At 49.0% G+C, this 12,820-nt stretch overlaps 1 protein-coding gene across 1 annotated transcript in view; it reads left to right on the plus strand.

Moving 5' to 3' along the window:
* Positions 1 to 876: 876 nt before the first annotated feature.
* TMEM163 (transmembrane protein 163) overlaps positions 877 to 12,820 on the plus strand; it is a 232,143-nt gene continuing 220,199 nt past the window's right edge. The window contains exons 1-2 of the mRNA XM_079781702.1: positions 877 to 1,294; positions 6,686 to 6,805. Of these exons, the coding sequence (XP_079637828.1) occupies positions 1,099 to 1,294; positions 6,686 to 6,805 (316 nt within the window). The 5' untranslated portion in view covers positions 877 to 1,098. The remainder of the gene's footprint in view (positions 1,295 to 6,685; positions 6,806 to 12,820) is intronic.

A 12,820-nucleotide genomic window follows, 5' to 3' on the forward strand; every position in this document is an offset into this window, starting at 1 on the left:
ATCTAAAACTTAAACTTCTATTTGAAAATGAAATCTAATTTGGATGTGGATACTATTGAATTCCAGACAAATCTGACAAACGGCCTGTCCGCCTCTGAACCTCTGGGGCTGACAGAGAGCGGGCGTGGGCCCCGGCCGTGGGCCCGGTCGTCCTTCGCTGCGGGGACCAGCCGCTCGGCGCCCGGGTCTGAGCTCCGCGCGGTCAGTGGCGCGGACGGTCGCCGCGCGGGACAGGCTTCGAGTCCCGAAGGGCCGGCGAGACTGGAACACTCAGAGGGAAAACAGCCAGCGTGTGTGTGTGTGTGTGGGGGGGGGGGGGGGGACTGGAGGGGGCTGGCTGGGACAAAGGCCAAGGATGGTCTCCGTGGGGAGCCTGGGGACCCCAACATTTTTTGAGCGCCCAGTGATCCAAGGCTACTCGGCGCCCTTACGTTGGTGCTGAAGGGAGGAACGGGGAGGGCAATCAAAGCCACCGGGGACGCCGGGCCGACGGCTCGGGAGCAGGTGCACCCGGTTTCCCCGGGATGGGCGGCGAGGACGGCAGCCCAGGCGGAGCCGCAGCGCCGCCCTGACGCCGGTGCGCTTCCAGAGGGGAGAGATGCCCCGTGAGGGCGCTGCGGGCTCTCCGGCCGGAGCGCGGCCGCCGGCTTCCCGGACGGCAGAGGAACTCGGGCCCGGGGGTTCCCCTCTGGGCACGCGGCGCGACCGGGGCCGGGCTTCCGTCACACCCTCCCTAGGCCCGGCCGGCGCGCCCCAGCAGTTCCCGGGCGCGACTGGCCCGCCGAGTCCTTCAGTCCGCACGGTCTCGGCGCGCGGGTGCGGCTCCGGGGCCTCGGGGCGGGTCCCCGCCTCTGCACCTGCCCCCGGGGGCGGAGCGCGGCAGCCACTCCGCGGCCCCGGCCACGGGCGCGCGGCTCCCTGCACCCCCGCCCCTGCAGCCGGCGCACCTCCACTCGCGGCGCCGCCTCCCTCCCTCCCTCCCTCCCGGCGCTGTCCGTCCGTCCGTCCCTCCGCCGGCTCACAGCCTCCAAGCCCCGCACTTCTCACTAGAATCCCCGCCGCTCTCATCGTCGCCGCTGGGATCCGCAGCCCCGCGCCATGGAGACGGCAGCGGGCAGCGAGCGCCGCAGCCCCCCGGGCCCCGTCGCCCCGCCGCGGACCCGGGGCCACGCGCCCTTGGCCGCTGCCCCAGGCCCGCTGAGCCCCCCAGCGCGCGAGCCGCCGCAGCCCGAGGAGGGGCAGCAGCTGCGGATCAGCCAGAGCGGCCAGTTCAACGACGGGCTGGAGGACCGAGGTGAGCGCGCCGCCCGGCCCCTGTCCCCCGGCCCGGCCCCTGCCCCCAGCCGGGCCGGCGCGGCAAGGAACCCGCAACTCCCCGCTCCCGCTCCCGGGTCCCGGGTTGGGCTGGGCGCGGAGCAGGGACCTCCCAGGGAAGGAGCGGAGAGCAGAGAACAGCGGCCCCACCTCCCGCGGGCGGTGCCGCCTCGGAACCCGAGGACCCGCTGCCTCCAGGGGAAACCCGCAGGAGCCCGCGCCCTCCTCTCGGCCAGCCTCAGCCCCTGCCCCTCCGGCGCCCCCTGGAAAAGTTTGCGGGAGGCGGTTTTTGCTTTTGGAGCTGAGCGCCCCCGGGGACTGCAGCCCCCTCTCGGCTGGGAGGCACCTGCGCCCGGTGCGTCCTCCGTCCCAGCCCCTCCGACTTCACCGGCTCCCGGATAACTTCCCTCTGCGGGGTTAGCCTGCCCTGGAGAGTCCCTTAGCGGCCGCCGGGCCGCCCACCCCCTTTGTGGGCTGTGATCCCGACCTTCATTTACAGGGGACCCCGTTTACCGTGGGGTGTCCGGTGGTGAGGGCAGAGGACTGTGACACCTGGGTTTGGGCCACCTCACCTGGATGAATGCACCGAAACCTGGTGGTTCCCAAGAGCGCACGCCCCCACCTCCTTCAGAATCGCTCCCGAGGCGCTGGCCCCGGACCCCCCAAAGGCCCTTTTCCTGGGAGACCAAACCCCACCTTCCCACGGACAGCCGAAGCCCCTTTGAGAAACGGGAGAGACTCCCCTGTGCATTCCCGCGTCCCTCTCCTCCTCCATCCCTCTTTCTCTCCCTCCCTCGTTTCCTTTCTGCTCGAAGCCCCGTTCTTGGCTACGTCTGTATTTTTTCTGCTTGTTACCAAATCCAAGTCCAAATCGACCCCCTCAAAAAGATCCAGTGGTTCTGTGAAAACCGGCCGGGGGCCGAAGCGGGATTCCTGCCGCCAGGCCCTTCGCGGGGGGAGCCGGCTCCTCGCCACTTCCACCCGTTTTCTTGGACGCCTGGTTTTTGTTGGCTGTGGCGGATTTTTATATTTTAGTCTTAGCAGGTTTCTGTCCTATTCTTAGTATCTCCTGCACATTTTTATTCCGGTTTAGTGTGCAGATGCACGATCTCTTCCCTGTTAGAAATTTTAAACCATAAGCCGGTGAAATAGAATGACATGGAAAAGGCAGTGCCTGAGCACAGGCTGAACAGGCCGGGAGCGCGGCGAGAACTGGGGCCGCTCTGCTTGCACCGAGCTGGGCACCCGTGTTGCAGTTTCTCGTGGGATTCTCACATGACTGGCTGTTATTTTAGAGTTGATGATGGGCGACATCATAGGCACCAAGCACCCAGCAGGACCTGTCAGCTTTGTTATAGGTGGTGTTAATTACCTTCCCCTCTGCAACGAACCTGGTAGTGTTTACAAACTTGGTCGTGAAGAAGGACAACTCTGAGCCGAGTTTATTTTTGTGGCATTGCAGGTCATCTGCCAGAGCTGGCTGGCCTAGTTCTCCCCACCCCACAAAATGATGGGAGGGGAAAAAAGTGCTAGGGTGAGTTGATACCTAGCATCATTTTGTAGTTCATGCTCAAGTGTAAAAAGCCCATCTGAATTTGTTCTTAAGGTTATTTTTAACTGGTCTGCTGAATTTCATTTTTCATTATGGTATAGCGTGAAAGCATTCCCTGTTCATAAACTGTCACTTTGTGAAAGCTTTGCATACCACACACAGCCTCTCTGTTAGGACGGACCCTGTCTCCCAAAGACCTAGTGCTTCGTGGCATTGAAAGCTGAAAGTGTGATATTCTTTTGTTTAACCTATTCCTGACAGCAAAGAGTTAATGATGCGTGAGTCATCTTTCTTAAATAAATCAGAAGGTTACCTGAGCAGGTTTACAATATTTTGTGTTTGTGTTATTTTTCCTTATGGGGCCCCATCTTTCCAATATCGATTTTTGCATCCCTTGGGAATGGTGTGGTTGTTGCTGCCTTCTTCCTGATGGTGAAAGGATTTGGAGCCTTAGCAATGGCCTGCTGTGCATCTCTCCATCATGCCTGGCTTGTGATCTTCCAGGCCCAAGTAGGGCATGTGAGGGTTGGGTACCCGGGATGTGTACCCCATGCTTGGCTTTCTCTCTTGTCCTAGCTTCCGTCTGAGCTATCAGGACCCTGTTGCAGGCTGCTTCTAACTCATATCCAAGGCTTGCTTTATAATTTAGTGCTCTGGGAATTTGGAGGCATTTTCCCCTAGGGATGTGGGCTGGTTCCAGAAACCTAGCTAGCTCACAGTGTCAGTAACTGCAGTGCCATTTGGCTGAGTCTTGTAGTTCAGGGAGCAAGAGCTCTGTGGTCTGAGACCTGTAGGGACTAAATACACGAAATATAGGCCACATTAGCCTTAGTGTTTTCACTCTCTCCCTTTTAATATCCACTCTTCTCTCCACAAGTGTTTCCCCATGGTCCTGCTCCAATCCTTAGGGCCCAGCCTTGCTTCAGCATTTCCCACTACCTTCCCAGCTAATGAATTTCCTTCCCCTTTAGCGAATCCAAGCATGACTCTTTAGGAGAAAGCGATCGGAACTAATTCATACTAGCATGGAAGTGCTGATAACTTCAACCTCCCCACATATATTTGTATTCCCCTCCCCCCCTTAAATAATAATACAGTCCTTCATGAATACAACTTTACGCTTACTAGTGCCTGGCCCAGATTGCAAATATGTGAAATTGGAGCGAGATTAGAAATCGGAATGCGGAGGCCAACTACCTGAGGCCTGCCGTGGCTTCTCTAGGCTGTGCTGCCTTTTTTCTACGTTGGAAGCACAGCTTCCTGAAAACAGAAATTCTCATCCCATCTCCGTGGCTTTCAAGTGTACACGCAGCCAACATGGGAGCAGAAATAGAGGCACCTGTGTGCAGGCCATTTATGAGCTGGGTCTTTGTAGGTGATTATACCCCATTTCCCTTTGAGGAGTAGAACGTTTTCCATTCTTGGTACTGGCTATATTTTTAGAGAGGAAAACCAGTAGGAAATAACCAAGGTTGGATAGAAATGGGAAAGTTCCTCCCTTCAGGGACAGTCTTCCCGGTGCATTTACTGCAGTTTTTTAATTTAAAAAAATCTCATGGGAGAGGTACACACAGGATCAGATCAGGGGAAGAACCACTGTTAAGAGGACGTGCCTCCCCTCAGCAGGGCAGGCTAGCCTATGTGGGCTGTGATCCCAAACCCCGTCATGGCCGTGCTGGCCCCCTGAGGGTGAGGCATGTAGATTGGTCTACATGGTCAATGATATTGTTGGGAACTGCTGACTTTGGAAGGAAAAATGCCATGTGGCAGGATAGAAAACGCCGATCATTGTGTTTCTCTTAGAACATTAAATCTACTTCTAAAAGGAACCTTGCTTTTACCCCCAGTAGATAAACCTCTTGAGATTGTTGCTGTCAAAATACCCAGCAAATTAACTGCTTATTTGAGTCATTACTTAAATATTACAGCTTCCCTTCTGAAAATCAATTTGCCAAGATGAAAGGAAGATTTTTATATCATTTGGGAAAAGGGAAAATAAATTACTGGGAGTGTGTGGGACGTGCTCTTTCTAGGTTGTGGCTTTAACTGGACACAGGGTGATTATAGTTGAAGATGAGAATGGGGTGTTTTCGGCAGCTGGAGAAGATGCAGACAAAGGGACAGAAAGAAGTAGACAAAGGGATTTTACTTCGAAACCCCTTGTTCCTAGGGTAGAATTTCATAAGAGAGGTTTTTCTGTTTTCCATCCAAGTGCATTCATTTGTTAAGGAAGGTTTGGGGAGATACTGTGAGATGATGGAGGTTGTGCTTAAACCTACCTTTAGCAATCTTATTTATCTTTTGATCTGATGTAAGTCTACAGGTTTCAATTACTTCAAAATCTCTGAGCTATAAACTGGGCTCACTGAGCAACCTCTCGATATTTCCTCTTGTTTTGTTCAGAACTTGTTCAGGGTGCTTGCATCTGGGAAGTAAATGGAACTGAGACATTTTAACAGGGTCCTCGCTATAATTTTTAACAGGACACAGGTTTTTTTTGTTTTGTGTTTGTTTTTTTTTTGACAACTAGAGGCTTAGTGTGGTACCCACTCGGTCTAATAAGATGATGCCTTTTACGTGATGCATACGTGTGATATGTCGCACACTGTACACTATTTTACAAACAGTGCCTAAGCTTTGACGATCAATTTCTTAATCTTTCGGAGCTTGGTGATGAGGCTGCCCTGCCTGGGAGGGCTATGCGAGCAACTGTCTAGCCAGAGATGGTGTCATAAGCTGCTTTTATGTGGAATGCTTGACTGAGAATTTGGTTTTCTTTGTAACCAAGATGTGCCATGTATGCTCTGTTTTCAAAGGAGAAGAAAAAATATAAATTGGGATCATACTGAAGGTGTTTCGGTCTCCCACCCAAGGCAGTTGACGCTTGGGCATCGCCTGGGAGCCACGACTTTCTGTTGTCAAGGACTCTCAATGTTGAAAGCCTAGGAGACAGAAACCAAACCTTTCTTATACATGGCCTGTCTGGAAAGCTGCCTCCAGTTATAACAGATTTACTCCCTTTAATATTCTAAGAATTTTTCGACATATGGTTGGTACAAAGGGATAGATACTATAAAGCAGAAAAAAGAGAGAAGAAAAATGGCATATAATTTAGGTCTCACGGCTCTTGGTGGTGGCAGTTAAAGAGAAATGGTCCTTCTGTGAGTCGTCATTGAGGGAGCAACGTGAGCATTTGTATCCCATGACTTACTGCTTTGGGCAAAACCCAGCGCACCAGTTGGGACTGCGCAGGTGGATCAATGCAAATCAATGCCCACAGCTGAGGAGCCTGAATGGCTAACTAAATGTGGGCTATTGGTGTTGTTTTGCTACCGAAAGGGAGCTGTTAGAGGGAGCAGCACCTGTGTGAGCCAAGCTAGTTAACCCAAGGGCTGGGGGATGGCTGGTTCATCAGCAGGTTAGAGCGTGGTGGGGTCTGCAGGGCCTCGGTAAAGAAGACAGCTGCTGTTACGCTGCAGGAACACAGGCCGGGCATTGCCAGAGCCTCTGGTCTTCTCAAGAGGTGCCTGAAAGCCCGACTTCCCGACTTCCCGGCGAACTCTCCTAATTGTAGAACCACGTCGTGGCCCCAGGGCCGTCAGTTTGGAGCTTGGTGAGGAGGCTGCCCTGCCTGTGAGAGCTATATGATCAGCTGTCTAGCCAGAGATGGTGTCATAAGCTCCTTTTATGTTGAATGCTTGACTGAGAATTTGGTTTTCTTTGCAACCAAGACAAGATAGTGTATAAGAAAGTGTAGCTCTGGCTGTGGGTTTCTTAATAGGGAAACGTCTAACTTCCGTTTCGCCTTCTTTCTGTCAGGCTTGCTAGAAAGCAGCACCCGACTGAAACCTCACGAAGCCCAGAACTACAGGAAGAAGGCCTTGTGGGTCTCCTGGTTCTCCATTGTCGTGACACTGGCCCTGGCCGTGGCCGCCTTCAGTGAGTAGCGGGAGCCTTGCCCATCAGTGATGTGCCCGGGTTGCCTGTTTCATTCTCTGACTCCTGTGGGGTGCGCTTTTGCTTTTAGTTGACTATTATTGATGAGTATTTTTTGGGGTGGTTGGATAGTCAGGGTGCTTATAAATTAGTAAAATGGCCTCTCTCCTCTGAGGAGGGAAGACGTGGTGAAGAAGAAGAAATGGAGGCTTGCTCTCTCCCTTGTAGGCTTGTGGAAATCGATTCCAGCTGCCAGCCGGACGGGGAGCTATTCTCCTGGTGGCTGCCTGCAGCTTGGGCTGACGTGACAAGTGTGTTCCGTGAGATTCATATTTTGAGCCTAATGCAATCCGATGAGTGCAAATTGTAGTACAGCCTCCCCTTTCTCCCCAGTGATATCTGTGTAAGGTTTGGGATAAAATCAATCACATATTTTTATGAAAGAAAAACGAGAGGGTCCTCTTTCAAGTTTTCAGTGGCCACAGAAACAAAAACATTGATTACAATCAAGAAAAATGAAGACAATTGCACATTTTCCACCTCTGGATAGTCCTGTCTGGCAGGTTAGGAAGCCTCTGACATACTTCTAGCTGATGTCTGCAGCCTATGGAAATGTGCACGAGCTACTTAATCTTATTGATCGGGCAACGATTCACAAGCGTAAGCTATGACATTCAGCTTCAGCTCATCCCTGGTAGAAACCAGTGTTTTTTTTAATGCTGGGGGGGGTGGGAGTGGGGGGAATGAATGTATTTTGTGATTAGTTCATTACCTTAATAGAAAGATCTATATTCTGAGTGATAAGTATACAAAGTGAATCATGTGACAACCCTCAGAGTAGGAGAGAAAAGGACTGTGTCCCCTGGAAGATAGGGCTCTGTGTTGTTTAAAATTCTATTTTACACAGTTAGATCTGCTGCTGGAAGTTGGTGTTGGCTCCCTAGAGGGCATATTAGAATTTGACCAAATGCTCCCGGCAAAACTAGACGTATATTACTTGAAGCAATTTATATCGGAAACATTGTAGGTGCCATATCTTGGCTCTCAATAAAAGCCAAACATTTAGAAGCAGCGGGTAATGCATTTCAGGGTATAAACATTTAGCTGTGAGCCAGAAATCTAATCAAGAGGAATTATAATTCCTGAAAATAGCTGCTTCTTCCTCTCCCCCTTTTTTTTTTCTGCTGAAACAAGAATAACAAGCCCGATTGAGGTCCCTAGAGGATAATTTGGTTGTGGTGGCTGTTGGCAGGCTCCATCAGACACCGTAATTTACATATGTAAGGAAAGAGGGATGGAATGAAGGGAGGTGGTTTGCAAACAGAATACAGTCATTCAGAAGTGTCCCTGTGCCTAATAGAGCTGTTACCATTTTATCCTGTGGGTGTTTAAATGGGGACCTAAATGTGAAGAAATACTGAGTAAGTCCTTCCTTTGGGAGAATAATACTACATTTGATGTACTTAATCTCATAATAGGGAAAAATTATGAGGAAATTTTGGTTTCACATGTTATGCCTGGTCAGTTGGGTTATCTTGAAAATTTTGTTCCATTTCCTTTAATTAGGAAAAGACTATTGCAAAATACATATGGAATTAGAATGTTGTTTTGTAAAAGTTTTTTTTTTCTTTTTAAAATGATTTTACCTCTTTGTTGTAGCAAGTATTGTTGACAAGAACATCCAGCCTAAGAAAAAGTCTTATAAGAGTTATTTGAGCCAGTCTGAAAACTATTGCCAGGAAGCAAAGTCTCAAGGGATTGAGAAAATGCCTTGAAGAATGGCAGTTTTACAGCTTATTTTATACTAGAGGCACGGTGCACATATTCGTGCACCAGTGGGATCCCTTGGCCTGGCCTGCAGGATGGGGCCAAAACCAGCTCTCTGACATCCCCCGAGGGGTCCTGGATTGTGAGAGGGCACAGGCCAGGCTGAGGGACCCCACTGGTGCACAACTGGGACTGGGGAGGAATGCGGGAGGTTGGCTAGCCAGGGAGGGACTGCAGGAAGGCTCCAGGGCATGTCCAGCCCGACTCGCTCAGTCCTGATCTGCTGGACCCCAGTAGCAAGCTAACCTACCAGTCGGACTGGAATGTCTGCCCCCTGGTGGTCAGTGCACGTCATAGTGAGCGGTTGAGCGGCCTTAGCATATCATTAGCATATTATGCTTTGATTGGATGAACGGCCGACCGGACAACCAGACACTTAGCATATTAGGCTTTTATTATATAGGATATTAGAATCAAAGGAGGCAGGTAATGGTCATAGGGGGAGGTAGATGAAATTCATTGGTGGTAGATTAGGGAGGTGGGGGGATGCAAAGTAGGGAAATATCTGAGATGAATAAAGAATAACCCAAGAGGCACACACATTGGTGGGTACAGAGTAGTTAACATAACATAGAGGTGGTATATGGGCAACAAGATAACAATGAGGGGTTCTATCCTCTCTGCTCTGGTGTTGTGGGTGCCCCTGGGGGGGTCTGGAAAAAAAAGGATTACTCTGACATTTCAAAGATATGTTATCTTAGATGCATAAAAGACAATAGGCTCACTTAAGGTAAAGGCTGACCTTTGTCAAGGAAGCTTCAGGCCTAGGACATTATTACTGCAGTGACTAGCTTTTATTTAGGAATTTTTATGTTCAGACCATCCTGTGTGGTTACTTTTGGTCTCTGAGTTTGTAAGCCCTGCATGCAGGCCTTCCCTGAGCTTATTAGGTTTAGTATGTGCCCCTTTTTTTTGTCCATCGTATTTAAGTCAAATACTCTAACTTCTTGCCTCTAAAATGTTGGCATTGGCATATAATGTCATGATCTTAGTTGTTTTCTGTGGTACATTTGTTATCGTAATTAGTTAGGCATTAATAGTAATAATAGGAGGAGAGCAAAGGGGAGGCCAGACATGGTAAGCACGGTCACCTTGGCAGCTTCACCAGGCAGCTTAGAGTAAGGCAGCTTCCTAACTCTATCTATATGGCGTAGCTATATTTTGTGTGTGTGTTTCATATTTAAAACCCTTAGGGTGGTCTCTGGTTGTGTTGTTAGGGTTGCTGGTTTTATCCTTTTGTTTCCTAAATGTATGTATAATATCAAATATTTAAAATTCTTTCTAAAGCTTCTTTTACATGTTGACACAGTTTTGTGCAATCCTTTTCATAGTTTCAAATAGAAAGAAAATCAATAGGATTAAGCAATGTAAGTTGACTTTTGATGTTATGTTTAAATTACAATCTGTATGAAAATTTTATGTTTCAGAAATAGCAAGTGTATGCTTTAAGAAGTGTCAGAAGGAGCCCTAGTTTTATTCTTCAAGGAGGTGGTTGACAGAGAGATGGGATGAAATGAAATGGTCAGGCTGATTCAGTTAATATTTTCAAAGAGAATTGCTACAGAATCCCGACATGCCCATGTTTGAGATGGCAGAGAAGTCTTTGGAGAGTGTGCCCATGCGAGCGTGTCCATGCGAGTTGGCAGGGCTGGTAATCATGGTGAAGAGATCATGTTTATCACCACGACTTCTTGCCACTGCTGGGTGGTTTACCATCTCCTTGGGGGCTCGAAAAGCATGCAGTACTCAAGATGGTTCAACTGAGATATATTTTAAAAACCCCCTTTTTTAGGTGGAAGGAAAATAATTTAGAAAAAATTTCTCAGGAATAAACTTTAAAGGTTTGTTTAGGTACTGTTATCAAACCCCAGTGTGTGAGTCCATTTGCCTGCGTGCATTGGCCAAAAGATGACGAATGAGCAAGTTTACAGTGGCGGAAGGACTTGATTAGGACTGGGAGCATGTATTTAAGTAGTTAAGCACAGTATTTGGGAGTTAGGTGAGCTTGTGCTCAAAAAGACCCGGCTGTGGATGGCCGGTAACTAACAGGTTATATAGGGCAAAATCATAGGGCACCGTGGATTGAGAGTCCGGGGACATGTTAGGAGCCGATTGGCCAAAGGTGAGGTAAGGGTAGTAAACAATTTCTTCAGGTCGGGAGGACAGCTCTGGGGCCAGCTTCCGTGCCCCTCTGTCTGGTTTGGTGGAGAGGTAGCTGAGGGGGTCCTTTCACCTTGGGGCTCAGGAGCTGGCAGAGGCTCAAACCTGGGAGCCATAAAACTAACTTTGGTCAGTTTTGTCTCAGGGGTTAGTGATTTTCAAGGGGAAAGGCTAAGTTCTGTGAAATGTGCAGAGGAAAAAAAAAGATTTTTAAAACAAAGGCTATAAATCATATCAAAATTATAAGTATACATGGTTTTAATACCAGGCTTAGGTCTGATTTATTTTATAAACTATTGAAATATTTCTGAGACAACTGATCATCCTTATGGCCATTCTCTTGCTAGGGGTGGTATCTTGTAACTGTAACTGCTGGGATCAGTCAGAATTCCCGTCTTGATCTTCTCACCGGCCATTTCTCTTCAATCATAGATTCTGATTTGTAGCTGAGCATCTTCTGAAGAAATGCTGTTGTCTCTTGCATGTTTGGGAATGAGGATTATGGATATGTATAAGCTTTGGGATGCCTCATTTTTTCAGTCAGCTAGAAAGAGTTCATATTTTAACATAGTGTCTACATTGCAAATAAAGAATGTTTCCCTTCACTTTGTATAAATTTCCAGGTAATCAGGTATGCTGTTCCTTCAAATTAGTAGCTTCTCAAAGACCTAATGATGAAACTAACTTTGGCCAGTATTACTGAGTTCTCTGTGCCAAATCAGTTATATATGTAACTATGGTTGACATTCATGTGTCAGGTGTAGTTTGAAACATTAGGTGAACTCTATCAAAGTTTGTGATTTGGAAGTATTTTGAAAGGAATATGTTCTTTGAAAGGAATGTGAACTATTTTTGATATAACTTGATGATATCGTGATATTGGACCTGCCCAAATGCTGATATGAAACTAGATGGTAATACATATTGAATATTTCAGAGAGAGCCCTGGTTTGGTTTTAAAATTGCTTCTGTTTGTAATCGGTAGGCAGCACAGAAAATGACAATGCTGTTATGAACAAACCTTTCAAAAATCTGATTTAATAATGAGGCTAGAAAGGGAACACAAATTGTTTCAAAACTCAGAATTTTGACATCACTAATGTCTTTGTTAGGATGATTTAGGAAAATGCATTCCGGCTCACTTTGAGGTTTGAATGAGTGTGTGGCAGAGGAACATTTTCCCTTTACCCTTCAAGGTTCTTCTGGCTGGTCTAATGATCCAGCCGACATAAGACAGATTAGCAGGAGAAAAACAAATGAAAACTGAATAACATGTATACCTCCTGTATACATGGGAGAGACACAGCAAGCCCGAGAAACTTGGAAGCCATCACTTTTAATACCACCTTCAGCTCAAGACGAAAGATGTTGGGGATGGGGGAGTCAGTTATAGGAGGTTACCAGGAAAAGCACAGTAAACAAGGGTGCGACTAGCCTGGCTCTGTCAGATCACATCTTCCCAGAGTCTCATGCTTACAATGCGCTGCTGTTTCTAGCGGGAGTGGAGGCGGGGTCTCTGCAGCTGCTTGTGTGTCTGCCTCCCTTCCCCTGCATTCTGCACCCAGCATTTAATTAAAAGTGTGGCCAGGCTGCGTTAGCACGGGGGTGTCCTTGTCACACAGCCAGAGCAGTGACTCCCGAGCTGGGCCGTGGGCCCCAGCTGGACTCACCTCATGAGGCCAGGCGGGTCCTGCCCCCCCCCCCCCCCCCCCCCCCCCCCGCCCCGTGTGCCCCTGAGGTCTGCTAACGCCCTGTGGGAAATTCCTGAGGCCTTTTCTTATTGCTGTACCTCTTTCCAATTGTATGTGTTAGCCAGGGGGACAAGAAGGGGTTTTCTGCGCTGCTTGTGTTCCAGGCCTGTAATGGTGGGCCCTGTGGGAACTGCCTCTGGGAGGCGGATTTCTGGCGCAGCTGCTCTTATCCAGGAGGTTATTTTCTGGTGCCCTGTCCCCAGGGCTGCAAGGTAGGGGTATTGAGATTTGAAAGTAACAGATGAAGCCAGAGGGAGGGGGAGAGTCCTTTCCCCCTTAA

Source organism: Cnephaeus nilssonii, assembly GCF_951640355.1.
Source record: "Cnephaeus nilssonii genome assembly, chromosome: 10".
NCBI classification, from domain to species: Eukaryota; Metazoa; Chordata; class Mammalia; order Chiroptera; family Vespertilionidae; genus Cnephaeus; species Cnephaeus nilssonii.